This window comes from Bos javanicus, chromosome 6, assembly GCF_032452875.1.
Source record: "Bos javanicus breed banteng chromosome 6, ARS-OSU_banteng_1.0, whole genome shotgun sequence".
Classification (NCBI taxonomy): Eukaryota; Metazoa; Chordata; class Mammalia; order Artiodactyla; family Bovidae; genus Bos; species Bos javanicus.
In genome coordinates, this window is record NC_083873.1 from 58461052 (window position 1) to 58477081 (window position 16030).

The 16030-nt window shown below is 39.8% G+C and overlaps 1 protein-coding gene across 7 annotated transcripts in view; it reads left to right on the forward strand.

Moving 5' to 3' along the window:
* Positions 1-16030, forward strand: part of FAM114A1 (family with sequence similarity 114 member A1) — a 66621-nt gene that overhangs the window by 33497 nt on the left and 17094 nt on the right. For all 7 annotated transcript variants that reach the window (XM_061419923.1, XM_061419924.1, XM_061419928.1 and 4 more), the window contains 3 exons: positions 1941-2075; positions 6656-6808; positions 13695-13818. In XM_061419923.1, coding sequence (XP_061275907.1) covers positions 1941-2075; positions 6656-6808; positions 13695-13818 — 412 coding nt within the window. The remainder of the gene's footprint in view (positions 1-1940; positions 2076-6655; positions 6809-13694; positions 13819-16030) is intronic.

Below are 16030 nucleotides of genomic sequence, written 5' to 3' on the forward strand. Positions count from 1 at the left end.
GAAGCATCCCCAAGATGTTTCTAACGTGTTTCCAGATAATAAGACCAACATTCTTCCTCCATCCCTACCTCCCAGTTCCCACTCCTCTCTTTCCTTGAATAGCAGGCTCCTTCCCTGGCCCCTTCCTCTTACAGAAGCTTAAAAAGCTTTTTACTGACAAGACACTGATCAATAATGAAAAAAAGGACACACCCCAGCTGAAACGAAGCAGCTAACTAGTCTTCAGGATCAGAAGAAGAGATTTACTTTCTGCTTTGTAAAATCAAACAGCTAATTTTTCATAAACTATGGCTCATTTCCAATTTATTCATTCATTCACTTTTTAAAAAAAGGTAGTTAGCTCTCATTATATACCAAGAGCTATGCTAGATGTTGGGCATAAGCTGACAGACAGGAGGGCATAATAACATCCTGGAAGATGAAGGCAACTCAACAGTTATCAGATGCAAAGGCATATGAGATGAGGGGACTGTGGACACATATGGAGGCGTCTTACTCAGACTTCATGTCAGGGCTTGCCAGAAATAGGAAATGGCTGTTCCTCTCCTTGCTACTTGAAGTACTCTAGACTAAGCAGGGAGAAGCAGATAGCTAATATGTTTTAGGAGTCAGCTAATATATTTTGGGAGTACAAGTTCAGTATGTCCACGGCAGACGTGCAGAGAGGGTTGTAGAGCTGGGAGTTGAGTGGAACGGTTTCATTATCTCTGGTACAAGGAGTGAATTCATGGTCTCCCTGAGCTACGACCCAGGCCCTCTGAGTCTGTCCTCGGCTTCCTCACATTCCTTTCCGTGTGCTCTCCAACTTTCCAGTTCTCCCTTTTTCCAAGTTCCAGCACCCCACCCCCCACCAAATCTGCCAAAGTCCCTCCATCCTCCAGTTTTATTCTCCACTGAAGTAAGCCTCAGGATGTCAGGAGAAAATAAATTTTAAATTATGCCAAAGTGTAATTGCTATTATCTCCTAGTCTTCCCAAAATATGTGCATTTAAAAAATTGTTTTCTAGTGTGATTATTGATTGGCTCCCAAATCTGAAAACAAAGTCTAAGTGTCCAAAACAGAGATGACTAATAAAGTATATTAATCAGTGAAATAGAATATTGCTATTGAAGTGATAATTTTGAAAAATGGATAATGTATATAAATAATAAAATAGTAATATTAAAATATAACTTATGCAAACTCATGTAAGGTGAGAAAACACAGATATATGCAGATTGTAATTGTAGTTGTGTAGTTGGGGTATAGACAAGGTGTTGCAAAGAAATGTATGCAGTTCTATTTGTTATGTACAGTTTATCTAAGTTAATCTTGGTTGTTTTACTCTTTTTTTAAAAAGGGAAACCGGCTGGCAAAGCGATTTGCAGAGGATAACTATATAATAGAATAATTTCTAGAGCCAGAAGCATGTAGAAATTAACCTGTCTTATTCCATGAATATACTAATTATAGGCAGTTATTGCTAGTTTCTGAAAGTATGCAAGAGCCATCGAAGCAGCCTGAGGGTCCTACACTCTAGGGCCCTAGATTAAAGAATTCCCTAAATTAGCATGACTATTTGACATTTTTATAGACTGCTCCAAATAATTCTGTTACTTGGGTTAAAATTGTTTCAAACAAAATCGGGAACTGGGTCATCTATTAATTTTTTGTCTTAGAAGCGAACCTATTCATGCACACCAATAAAATTAATCCTTAAAATGTTTTGGTTTTCTTAAGCACCTTTTAAAAATAACATTGTATGTCCTACAAATTATATGATATATGCTCTTCCAAGGAAAAGAAAATAGGATTAAATCAATGATAAATCTCCTGATGAGAAAAAATTGTGACTTCATATTGCTTTTAATATTTGAAGATAGTTCATTCTAGGAGGTGCTGAATGCCTTGAAACAGCAAAACGTAAAAACCTAATCTCATGCAATTACCTCACTGGCAGGGTAAAAGCGTCTTAACTGGTGGTCTTGATGCTTTGGAATTCATTGGCAAGAAAACCATGAATGTCCTTGCAGAAAGTGACCCAGGTTTTAAGCGGACCAAGACACTCATGGAGAGAACTGTTTCTTTATCTCAGGTGGGATTATGTACTTTTGTGATTTGTTCTTTCAGTCAATAAAGTAAATAAGATTTTATTTATCTTCTTTAATAGATATTTTAAAGCACATGTCAAATTCAAAAACATGAAATAGCAGGGAGTGAAAATGGAAATTTTAATATGCTACTTTCCCCAGCCACTCTTCATGGGATACAATCATTGTTAACCATTCTTAACAGCTTCTTACAGATTCTATCAGAGACATATAGACAGGTTTAGATATAGATATGGCTGTATAGGTAAATATAGCTAAATATATATATATATGTATATGCACATGTATACATACAAATTTTTTCAACCAAATGATAGCACACTAACCAACTCTTTTGTATCTTGCTTTATTAAATATAAATTATACATACTTAATAATTTCTTAAAGATAATTCCATTGATACCATTTGTCTAAGTCCATTCAGCTGCTATAGGAGAATACCATAGGCTGAGGGGTTTATAAACAACAAACATTTATTTCTCAAAATTCTGGAGTCTGGCAAGTTGAAGGTCAGAACAGCAGCAGATTCAATATCTGGTTAAGGGCCTGCTTTATGATTCAGAGACTGATGTTCTCCCAGCTTCTTCACATGGTGGAAGAAGGTGGAGGAGCTCTCTGGGTTTCTTTTATAAGGACCTGAATCCTGTTCATGAGGGGTCCACCCTTGTGATCTAATCACCTCCTGAAGGCCTCACCTCCTAATACCATCACACCAGGGATTATGTTTCAACAAAAGAATTTTGGGGAAACACAAACATTCAGTTTGCAGTACCATCATATTCTGGCTCTACCAGGTTCTAGCTCCATGACCTTGAGCAGATGACTTGACCTTGAGCTGATGACTTCTGTGCTTCAGATTACTCTTCTGCACACTGGGACCATCAATGCCTATTAACAGCTTTGTTGTGAGGATTACATGAGTTAGAAGAGAACCTGACTCATAGTTCACACCCAAGAATGTTAGTTCTTATCATTGTCTTTTTATGTGTCACGATGATAGGTAAACATGCTATCTCAATGGAATCTTAGTTTACATTTCTCTTACTATATGCAAGGTTGGACTTCTCCTGTCACACTTCCAGCTGTAAAGTTTTCCTCCTTTAGAAGTATGATATGAAGAATTTAATTTATGTTTTGCTTTACTTACAGTAGTCAATTAAATTAAAAGTAATATTTATCTTATTTTCCAAATACAAAACTCTAATATTGAACTTGCTCCTTCATACTATACCTCTTCCCCCTTAACAGTCTGACATACCAGGTCTCTCTATGTCTTACCAAAATCAAAAGCAGCAGATGCAGGATTTTATAAATTTCACTGGCAGGACAGACACGTCTTCCCATGATTCAGTGCTAGAAAGCCACAAAGGAGATATCACTGAAAACAGGAGATATCAGCTGTGGCAGCTTCTAAAAAATTTGATTTCTAGGTGATTTCTTCTTGGCTCTTCCACTGTAGGGGCTTATCTGGTGGCTCAGGTGATAGGAAATCTGCCTGCAGTGCAGGAGACCCAGGTTCAATCCCTGGATCAGGATGATCTCCTGGAGAAAGGAATGGCTACCCACTCCAATTTTTTTGCCTAGAGAATCCCATGAACAGAGGAGCCTGGTGGGCTACAGACCATGGGGTCACAAAGAGTCAGACATGACTGAGCAACTAACACACACTTCCATAATAACCCACATGTAACCACTGTGATATTATAGTCCTGGTAGAGACTTGGCAGAGTCAGCTAGACCATTAACCTCTTGATCTTTAAAGAAGAAAATAGATTTTGTATTAATCAGTCCATTAACATCAGATGCTATAAAAATGCAAAATAAAACAAAACCAATAATAGTAATAATAACCCAGGTATCAATGTGGCTTAGAATGAAAGGGTTTATCTTTCATTCCTACAGTGTGAGCATTCCTGGGCAGCCCAGGGTCAAGAAGATCCCCTGGAGAAGGAAATGGCTATGTACTCCAGTATTCTTGCCTGGAAAATTCCATGAACAGAGGAGCCTAGTAGACTACAGTCCATGGGGTTGCAAAGAGTCAGACATGATTGAGTGACTTTCACTTTCCCTATATGTATAAATTGATACCCTTATATATTCAATATATATATAGAAATAAAATGTATATATATATAATGTATATAATTATATTATATATACACATCTGTACTTACATATAAACATGTTATATATGTATACATAAATTTATACATATATATAAATTTGATTATAGTCGGGAAGGAGACAGTGTGGGAGGGAAATGTGACCAAGTTCAGAAACTAAGTCTTGTGAATTTTTGGCCTAAGTTTACACTCCCGCAAAGTGAAGAACTGGACCTGGTCAAGTTCCCAGATTTACCATAGTTTTTGTGGCACTATCACAATTTTTTGTCACCTCTGCTTTCAGTGTAGTTCAGTCGCTCAGTCGTGTCTGACTCTTTGCAACCCCAGTGCACTTACTTATTGAAAAAGTAAGTAGCACTGCTCATAGAAATGTGTCACCCAAGAATACACACTTGCCATCTGCATTTGTTTGTAATTACACATCTAAAAATGAAAGGGAAAGTCACTCAGTCATGTCCAACCCTTTACCACCCATGGACTATATAGTCCATGGCATTCTCCAGGCCAGAATACTGGAGTAGGTAGCCATTCTCTTCTCTAGGGGATCTTCCCAGCCCAGGGATCAAACCTAGGTCTCCCACATTGCAGGCAGATTCTTTACCAGCTGAGCCACCAGGGAACACTCTAGGATACATCTCAGCATTGCACCTATGATTCACATGGCCAGTTTACACTGGATGGCCACAACATTACCCCCTTCAGCCCCCTTCCAAAGAGTAATTATTCATTCATTCAATCATTCCACAAATGCATTTTGAATGTCCACCATGTGCTATACACTGTTCTAAGCATTTGAGACCATCACTGGTTAAAATTGGAGATTTTGTTCTAATGAGGAGGGACAAAGAAACAATACACATCATCTCATATTTTAGAAGATGATGAGTGCTGTTAAAAAAAGAAAGAAAAAGTAGACCAGAAAGAAGGTAAAGAATAATACCAGCTCAGTCACGTCCAGCGCTTTGTGACACCATGGACTGTAGCCCACCAGACTCCTCTCTCTGTCTGTGGGATTTCCCAGGCAAGAATACTGGAGTGGGTTGCCATCTTCTTCTCCAGGGGATCTTCCTGACCTGGGGATTGAACCCACGTCTCCTGCGTCTCCTGCACTGGCAGGTGGATGCTTGGCCACTAGCACCGCCTGGGAAGCCTGGAAAGAGGGCAACCAGGAAGCAGTTTCAGTGTCACTTTGTTACTTTACTTCACCACAACCAAGCCAGTGAGATCAGTGAGGGTAGTTGGCTTTTGTGTAAGTGTTAAAAATTCCCAGAGGTGGTTTTGAAAGTTTTAAAATTCAAACCTTGTACTTATTCAGTCTTGAAAACAGACAGGAGGGTGAATTCTTTCTGTAGCCTATTGGATTTTGGGCTAACAACCTCAGGAACTGAAAAGGAGAATGAGGCTGATTGGTTTATTGACACCTAATAAAAACCAAAATTTGTTTTTTATGATCTTTCTCTTGTGGCCTTGTAGTGGCCAGTGCATTTATGGTGCTCTTCACAGGTATTAAAGAACCCTATAAACAATGTCACAGTAACCTTGATGAGGAATCAAATAAACGGTGCTTAGAGTCAAGGAAAGGAAGTGCAGGAAATTATGAGTAACTGGTCAACTTGTGTTTACTGTCTTATTATTTAATCAATAGAAACATAACTGGAGAAAAATGATCAACCTGAAGAGGAAGTCAGTTCACAGTCATTTTTCTCAAAACCAATCTAAGAATTGATAAGCTAACATTTATTTATATTAATATTTACATTTATATTAGGTATCTGGTGAGGAATATACTATGAGCTTATGTTTTATTATTTTTTTAATTGAAGATGTTTAATAACCACACACACAAAATTTTTAAATAATTCAAATTAAATCAGATCAACTTATTTTTCCTTTGAAGTCTGCCTAGGTGTACAAGTTGCAATGAATCCTGTCACAGTAGATTGAGCTTTCCAGTGTACATTAAATTTGCTCATATAGAAAATCTGGACATTAAAAAAAATAAAATTAATCACACACACAGAAAACACTTCAGTGGAAACCACTGTTTTGCTTTCCTTCTTTTCAATCTTATTCCTGGGAGTAGAAATTTTGCTTTGTTTTGTTGTGTACCTATGAACATGAAGAATTCAAAAATTAATCCAAAAAGTCATTATAGGGGAATGTGATAGTACAGTGGTTAGAGCTCCATGCTTCCATTGAAGGGAGAATGAGTTTGGTCCCTGGTCAGGGAACTAAGATTCTGCAAGCTGTGTGATGTGGTCAAAAAATAGAGAAATAAAAACTCCCCTACCTTTTTTTTTTAAAAGTCGTTTTTGCAGAAATTCCAAAGTGACTAAAACCTACTCTTCACTAGTACCAAGTCAGTGTTCATCTCCCCCTACATCTTGCAGTAAATGGGGCTTTTAAGCATACATCTAGTGTACAAATGTGTGTTTGTGCAGATGTTACGGGAGGCCAAAGAGAAGGAGAAGCAGAGGCTGGCGCAGCAGCTCACAGCCGAGAGGACCGCACACTATGGGATGCTGTTCGATGAGTATCAAGGTTTGTCACACCTGGAAGCCTTGGAAATTCTGTCCAATGAAAGCGAAAGCAAGGTATGTCTGTCCTGTCGTTGGAAGTAGCATGTTCATGACTGTGTTTTCTTAAATGTGAAAGAAAATCTGTTATTAAAATACCTCATTTTTAGAGCCTCGTTTCTGTGCTGAGGTCACAATCACTTATGGCCCGATGAGCTGCTCAGGCTCCGTATTATTTCCTCTCTGTTCCTTGCCAAGCTGTTCCCTGTCAGCAGTCCCAAGAGGGCCATCCTGATACAAATCATCACTACCCCACCCCTCTGCGCAAAAGGCGTGCAGACACCTGACTGTCGGCCCCTGGCCTGTGCCTCTCTTTGGTGCCGTGGTACCCACATCAGAGGTACTGGCCATGTCCTCATTTCTACCCGGTGGAAACAAAGCAGCTGATGTTTCTACCAGACTGCAGGGTTTAATACACTTAGTTTCACGGGTGGTATGGTTATTTATTCACTCATTTGTTAGAATGCCTGGGCCGTGAAGGGCAGGACTGTCTTACTGGGCATTAAAGCTCTGTTTAGGGATGCTCCTGAACAGAACTCTGGGAAATTACCTCACAGCCCGGCACATTCACACCCTCGCACTGTGATCCCAGAGAAACAAAACATGAAGAGTGGAAGTCAGCAGAGCTTGTGATTTCTTTTTTATTTTTAAAAAAGGATTTATGTGGTATGCATGTCCATGTCCAAATGTGTTTTTACTTAATACTTACATGGCATTTATATAATGACTAATCTGAGCACTTCAAAACTATTGACTCATTTAATTGTGTATATTACTCTTTTGTGTGCACCTCAGGTTGACTGTGCTCTGGGGTGTTTTTCCAACGGAGGCCACAGGGCAGTATCCTCTGGACCTTCTGTGAGAAGCCCAGTAACATTCCCTGGGGAGAGGCAGGGCCTCAGACAGGAAACTGAACTTCGAAGGAAGTTCAAGTTCCTTCCAAGGAAAGGAAGAAGGAAAAAGTGATATTTGACTCTCTCTAGGCCTCGTCTTCTCACATGTGGAATTTGGGGGGTTGAGACATTCGTGAGACTCACTTTATCAGGGAAAGATGACCTCTGCCATGTAACAGGCAACCAAGAACCAAACAGGATGGACACCACCCCACCCTCCATACCCACCCAAGATTTTACAGTTACAAGTTACAATGTGTTTATTTCCTTTTTAGTTATCCATCAGCCATCACTGACAGTCTTGTGGTTAAACTGTTAACCGATAATTTTTTTTTAAAGCAAAATCATGACTCATGAAGATACCTACCAAATGAACACAAATTAAAGAATTTATTTAGCTCATTAATTAAATGAAAGAACCAGTCAGATGTTATAACTGGTTCAAAGGAAGAGCCAAATAAGTACAAATTCATATAAAATAAAGCAATTTTGAAATGAATATGCAAATGGATACAAATCTGATTTTCCATAGGAGGGGAGCTTGTCCCTCCACTGGACAAAATTTGTTCCCATGTCTATAGACAAATTATTTTGCACTGCTATCAGGTATCTACAATTTACAGAGTTATAAAACTGCTCCCATGGAATCAGAATCTGATAATCTGCTAAACTGATCTAGAAAATGCCATTTTTCCACTGAAACACCAACTTTTCCCTACAAAAGCAGGGTTTGGGGTCAGACATGATGTGATCAAATGCCACTTAGTAGCTGTAGTATGATTTTGGACCTATCTTACCTCAATCTCCTTATCTATGAAATGGGAATGATAATAATCTACTTCATAAAAGTATTAAAAAAATTAAGTGAGATAATCCATGTGAAGCTAGCTGCAACTTGCCTAGTACATAATAAGCAGTCAATGAATGTTAGCTGCCATTTTATGCATATATATGAATATACATATATAATATCAATGACATTTTATTTTTTATCCATTCTTACATATTTATTTGTTATTATTATTGAAAACATTACAGAGAAGCACATTGCCTCAAAGCTATCATGGTAGAAGAAAGACATAAGCTGCTCCCACTGTAGGTCAGGCTATAAAAGAGCCCTGGGGTCCAAACAGCCCCAAAGGACTAATGTTGCTAGGAAGGAGGATTAGTCCCTGGAGGAGGGCATTGCCCTCTGTTTGCAGACTGCTCCCACATACTTATCTCTCTTTCCCCAGCCTGGAGATTTTCATAGTTTTTCATTGTGAGAAATGCAGAGCTTTTCTTGGTTTAGTAATAATACCTGTTGTTGTTATTGTTTAGTTGCTAAGTCTTGCCCACCAGGCTCCTCTGTCCATGGGATTTCCCAGACAAGAATACTGGAGTGGGTTGCCATTTCCTTCTCCAGGGGATCTTCCCGACCCAGGGGTCAAACCTGAATCTCCTCCACTGCAGGTGGATTCTTTATGGCTGAGCCACCAGGGAAGCCCGTAATAGTACTTACTGGATGTTATAATTAATCTTTCTAAAAAATGTGGGTCAAAAACTATATAGAGATCCCCACCCTCTTAAACCTATATTGCAAAGCAATTATCTTCCAATTAAAAAATTTTTTAAAAGCTATAGGGTTTCTCCAAGGTATGAGTGTCTGGTCAGCAGGCAGCTTTCCAGCATTTAAGGATCCAGAAGCCAGGCTCTGTCCATCTCTGGCTCCTCTAGTTCTATCCTAATGTTCGCAGACTTCTGGCAAGAATACAAATGGAGACCCTCCTGCGGTTGTCGGATTTAGCAAATAAAAATCAAGATGACTAATTAAATTTTAACTTTAGATAAACAATGAATACTTTTTTAGTACAAACATGTCCTGTGTAATATTTAAGATAGACACTCAAACCAAGAAAACATTCGTTGTTTACCTGGAATTCAATTAGACATCTTACACTTCATCAAGTAACCCAGCACATACCACATATTTAAAAGTTAAAGAGCTTTTGGAAACAAATTGTTAAAGAAAATATTTTCTGGGACTTCCCTGGAGATTCAGTGGTTAAGACTCCATGCTTCTACTGCAGGAGGCATGGTTCAATCCCTGATTGGGGAACTAAGATCCCACGTGCCACATGGCATGGCCAGAAAAAAAAAAAAGAAATTGTCATCCTTCTTTGACAAATGTACTTTCATAATGACCCAGAAGGCCAGGTTCCCATTTAGAATCTTTAGACTCCTTAAGTTTCCACGTCACCCTCCCATCTGCTCGCTTCCTTTTGTCTCCACTGTCCCTGAGCTGTCTCTCACTTCAGGGAACCTCATGAGCACGTGTGAGGATGCCCCAGTTCAAGCACATACACAACCCCCGCAGACAGCCACCTTTGTCCATTCCTTGGGCTTAGGGGTATATCGCCTGGTAGATGGTCCCTCCGTAGGGAGCACAGCCTGGGGAAGAGGTCCTTACAGACTTCAGAAGGAAACCTGCAGCCACCTGGAGAGTGATCTAGACGAGAGAGTGCGGGCTCTGGGCAGGCACGTACTCTTGCCTCTGTGGCTTCCCCTGTGTCCAAGTCTAATGTGTTGGATTTCCTTCTTCTCTAGGAACTCATTGTCTTCTTCATCACATCAGCATGAGGAGAGAGAATATAGAGGGGAGTCCCCAGTTTTTAAAAGCTTTAACCTGGAAATAATACACATTTCCTCTGCTAACATGCCATTGGCTAAAACTTAGACAGTTGTACAGAATGATAAGGAATCTTTACTACCTACAAGACTGATACTAGGATGGCGATAGGCATGCAGTGTGGTGTACTATGACTCTTAAGGGAAAACTAATATTTTTATAGTATTTTATATACCCAATAGTTAACCAAAACACAACAAGAATCCTCAAAATGACACCCCCACACCAGACTTTCTACCCTTGTGTCCCCGACAGCACTTAGGCATGGGGGCCAAGCATATAGTCAGCATTCCATGAATATTTATTGAGGAGTGCATAGTTATTTATTATTTATTATTGGATTGAAGTAAAGATTTAATGCACATCATCTTGGCATAATGGAATGAACTAGGAAGAAGCAAGAGAGATGCTGTAATAGAAAGATGCTGACCAAAGAGTCCTTCACTAAAAAGAACCCTTCCTGGAAGATACTCAAAGCCTAAAACCCCAATGCATTCACTCCCGGGGGATGGCTACCCTCAGAATACATGGAGAAACTAAGAGGTCCCGCATGTGCATGTGCATTTCCACTCAGCAGTGTACTTTGTTACCCATTTTTCTTTACTCTGAGAAAAATACTATTTAGAATTTAGATTAAGAATTTAGAATTTGAATTTAGAATTTAAAAATACTATTTAGAAAATATGCTGTTTTAAAAATAAATTAAAAAAAAAAAAAAGGATGCAAGAGACACTGGTTCCATCCCCGGTTGGGAAGATCCCACATGCCGCGGGGCAGCTGAGCTCATGTGCCACAATTAATGAGCCCATGCTCTGGAACCCTCGAGCCACAACTACTGAGCCCATGTGCAGCAGCTGCTGAAGCTCGCGTACTTCAGGGCCTGTGCTCTGCAACAAGAGAAGCCAACACAATGAGAAGCCCATGTACCTCAACTAGAGAGTAGCCCCGCTGGCTGCAACTAGAGAAAGCCCTCACACAGCACCAGCTTCCCTAGTGGCTCAGACTGTAAAGAATCTGCATGCAGTGCTGCAGTGCAGGAGACCCCGGTTTGATCCCTGGGTTGGGAAGATCCCCTGGAGGAGGGCATGGCAACCCACTCCAGTATTCTTGCCTGGAGAATCCCCATGGACAGAGGTGCCTGGTGGACTGCAGTCCATGGGGTCGCAAAGAGTCGGGCACAACTGAGCGACTAAGCACAGCATAGCACTCACACAGCACAACCAAAAATAAAGTAAATTTTTAAAATCCACAACCCAAAGACTATGGCAGCTTCTCTGCTGGCTCTCCTTCCAGAGCAAGTGTTAACCTACAGAATGAGAAATTTAAAATCTTCCTACTTTATAGTCAGACTTTACTTTTTGTATGGTTCTCCATTCACTGTGATCATTTTGGAATTTCACATCAGTCTCTGGATTCACAGAGGTTGCCTGACCATCTATCCAGGTGATTTCTAAGAGTTTCTGAAAGACGGTTGCAAAAGAGGAGTTCTGAAGAACAGTGAGCAGGGAGCGTGTCAGTTCAAGCAAGATCCTCTGTGCGGTGTCCCTGCCCACCCTCTCACTTCCCCAAAGGGCACTGCAGCCCCTCCTAGGGGGCACCTCCCACATTACTGCATTCACACTTCGTGTGGCTGTTGTCGGTTCACGTGGGCCTCCCTCCTTCAGACTGCAAGGTCTCTAAGAAGAAAAATATGTCTTGTTACATTTTGTAACTCCTACACAATAAAACATCTAGCAAGTGTATTTGTATGTATGTCTGTGATATACATATGTCTATTTGTTTATGTAGTTGTTTACATACCCATTTTTATTGAATTATAGTTGCTTTACAATCTTCTGTTAGTTTCAGGAATACAGCAAAGTTATTCAGTTATTCTTTCAGATTATATTCCATTATAGGTTATAACAGGATATTGAATACAGCTCCCTGTGCTATATAGTAAATCTCTGTTGTGCATCTATTTTATGTGTGGTCATTTGTATCTATTAATGCCACATTCCTAATTTGTTCCTCCCTCTCTCCTTCTCCCCTTTGGTAACCATAAGTTTATTTTCTGTTTTACATATATATTTATTTTCATTATATATATAATTTATTGACCACCACAATACCTACTCTTGAGTATATCATTTAACCTTCAAAACAATCTTATGTGGTTGATGCTATTAGTTCTCACTTAGAGATAAGAGGACTGAGTCATAGAAAGGTTAAGTAAATTACCCAAAGTCACATGATTAGTAAGAATAAGAATTAGTAAGATATTAGAATCCAGGGTTGACACTGAGGTGTGTTTTTAGCCTCTTTGATGGAGCTACCACCACCATTTACTTAGCATCTGCTATGTGCATTTGTGCAATGTTCTTCACATTCATTATTTCCTTATCCTGCAAAGGATCACAGTGAAGTGTGGATCTCACTTTAAAACAGAAAACTTCCTTTGGGTGTATACCCAGAGGTAGAATTGCTGGATCATATTATAGATGTATTTTTAATTTTTTGAGGAAGCCAGAAACAATACTTCCAAGAGATATCAGCAGTCCCATGTTCATTGCAGCTCTGTTCACTATAGCCAAGACATGGAAACATCCTAAATGCCCAGAAACAAATAAATGGACTGAAAAGGGTATAATATATATACACAATGGGATATTATTCAGCCATGAGAAAGAAGAACACCCTCCCAATGACAACATGAATGGACCTTGGGCTCCTTATGCTATGTGATATAACTCAGAAAGAGGAAGACAAATGTTGTATGTTATTACTTGTATGTGGAATCTAAAAAGGTCAAACTCATAAAAAGCAGTAAAATGGTGGTTAGCCCAGGATAGGCGGGAGGATACGACTGATACTGTTTACGGGTACAAACTTGCATAAGTAGTAACTTAGCCATAGAGAACTAATGTGCAGTATTAGGAATGCAGACAGCAGTTTGGTACTATAATCACCAAGCTTGCTAAGAGACTAAAATTTTAATTGTCTCAATGATGAAAAACAAAAGATAACTATGTAATGCAGTAGAGGCACAAAATATAGCTACAATGGCAATCATATTACAATATACACATCTATCAAATTAACATGTTGTACATCTTAAATTTATCTTTGACATTTGACAATGTTATCCATCAAATACATTCAATTAAAAAATGAGAAAACTGAGGCCCAAGGAGTTTATGTAACTTACCCAAAGTTACACAATTAGTAGGCAGTAAATCTAACATTCAACCTAGTGTTACCTCCCACACCACAAATCACCTGGGAGAAGTGGGCACAACTGTATGTAAACATCATTAATGAGAAGAAAAGATGACAGTTATGCTGACCTATTTCTTTTTTTCAGGTTCAGTCATTTTTAGCATCACTTGATGGAGAGAAGCTGGAGGTCTTAAAAAATGACCTAATTTCCATTAAAGACATCTTTGCAGCCAAAGTATTCGAGAATGAAGAGAATCAAGAAGTGCAAGGTAAAGAAAAATAACCAGATAAAATAGCAAGACAAACTGTTGGTGTCATCCTTATGAAGCTGCCGTTAATAAGCACAGCCCTTTAAACAGGGCAGAGGCACTAATTCAGCACTCCTCTAACAGAGCTCTCCTGCTCACTTCCCAACTCTGTGCCCCTGCTCTTGTCACAGGAGCTGCTCACACTGACCTGCAACCCTCCCTTCCTCTGGGTGGGAGCTCCTGAGTCAGGCATCTTTACTTCTCTGATGTCCAGCATGTCACAGGCACACAGCAAATGCATCTGATCGAATGATGAAAGAGCACAGTGCACTCAACAGGGGCCCTAATGGCTCGAGTTTATGCTGCAGTGTCGAATTTTTTGTCTGCACGTGGAAGTCGTTGAATGTGGTTGGCGTTGATGGTGGGCAGTCTTTGAGATTTCCTTTCATATTTTTCTTCTTCCTTTTAACTTCTGTGTGTAGGAGTTAGGCTGTATTTGTAAGTAGCCTACCCTTCCCCCTGAAAGTGCAGTTCTGACAAAAGCACACAGTACCCCAGGGCCTGGAGGGTCAGGTTGTCAGTCACTGCAGTGAGCCAGATGCACCCTCCCACGATACGCTTCCAGCCAGATGATGACATGACCCAAGGAGACTAGAAGCGATCTTGTGAGAGGCGAGGCTTCCTTGAGAGGGGCCAAGATGTTTTCCAGGTTGGATGTGCTTAATGATTAGGTTGTCCATTTGGGAGCAGAATCTAGTAAAGCATTTGCTATGTACATGGAGAGTGATTGATGTCAGCACCATGCACTGCAACTGCCATCGTTTTGTGTAGGTTATGCTGAGAATTTAAGCAACCAGGGACACATAAGGCTGGCTTCTCCTAGGATCCTCTGAAGGGTCTTACATGCAACATTTTTACTACTTACTTGCTACTCGGCCTTGAACAAGGTATATAACCTTTCTGAAACTCAGTATTTTACATATACAATGGAGACAGTGATACCTATTCCCAAGGGCTACTGTAAGGATCAAATTAGATAATATATGTAAAAATGTATATTACAGTGCCTGGTACATGGAACTGCTCAGTGTTCGCTGTTCTAATTATCAGACATGCTAACACAATGCCAGAAAAATAGCAAAGATGCGATAAGCTATAGCTTTTATTTACAATTGTACTTATGATAATGTACATTCATATCATCCAGTCTCTGGAAGCATTTTGTGATACATACCTTTAAAAAGAAAGTCACTCAGTCTGTCCGACTCTTTGTGACCCCATGGACTATACAGTCCATAGAATTCTCCAGGTCAGAATACTAGAGTGGGTAGCCTTTCCCTTCTCCAGGGGATCTACCCAACCCAGGGATCAAACCCAGATCTCCCACATTTCAGGTGGATTCTTTACCAGCTGAGCCACAAGGGAAGCCTAAGAATACTGAAATGGATAACCTATCCCTTCTCCAGGGGATCTTCCCAACCCAGGAATCATGTACCGGGGTCTCCTCCATTACAGGCAGATTCTTTACCAACTGAGCTATGAGGGAAGCCCGATACATACCTTTAATCAAAGCTCAAACACAGGAGCACAAATCCTTCAGCCTAGATGTTCAGGGCAGTATCATTCTAAGCATTTGCAAACTGTCATTTAAAAAATATCTCCCCCCTTATTCCCACATACTGACCTTCTGTGCCTTCAGTTTAATGAGATTTATGCTCATTGCATCAAGATAGAAGAATCAATTACACTGCAGCATAGAAAAAGGTCAGTATCAAAGAGACAGTTGGAGAACAACATTTCTGAGCATTTGCGTGTTGCTATAAAGTCACAAAGGATGACAGCCTTGTCTTTGGTTTAATAATGAAGAAACTAAGACACTGGCTGTCAAAGGTCCTATGGTTTGTATTATGGACCCAAGATGAACTAATGTAGATGCCTCTTTTCCAGAGCAACAATCACCAACAAATGCAGGCTGTTTTTCTTCAGCCTCTGTCCTACGGGGGGTGTCATTCAGCACAGATAAAAAGAGGATCCCTAACATCAAAGAAATATTATTGCCTGTGTAAGTTAAGGCAGCATTGCACCCCCGACAAGTACTATTTCTTGGAGAGGACACTTGATTCAAACTGTTAAATAGAAAATGTTACTTCATGTGTTGTGTTCCAGTCTTAATACAGAGCTTCAATAAATGGGGATTTTTGAATATGACCAAAAAGCAAATTGCAGTCTTGAA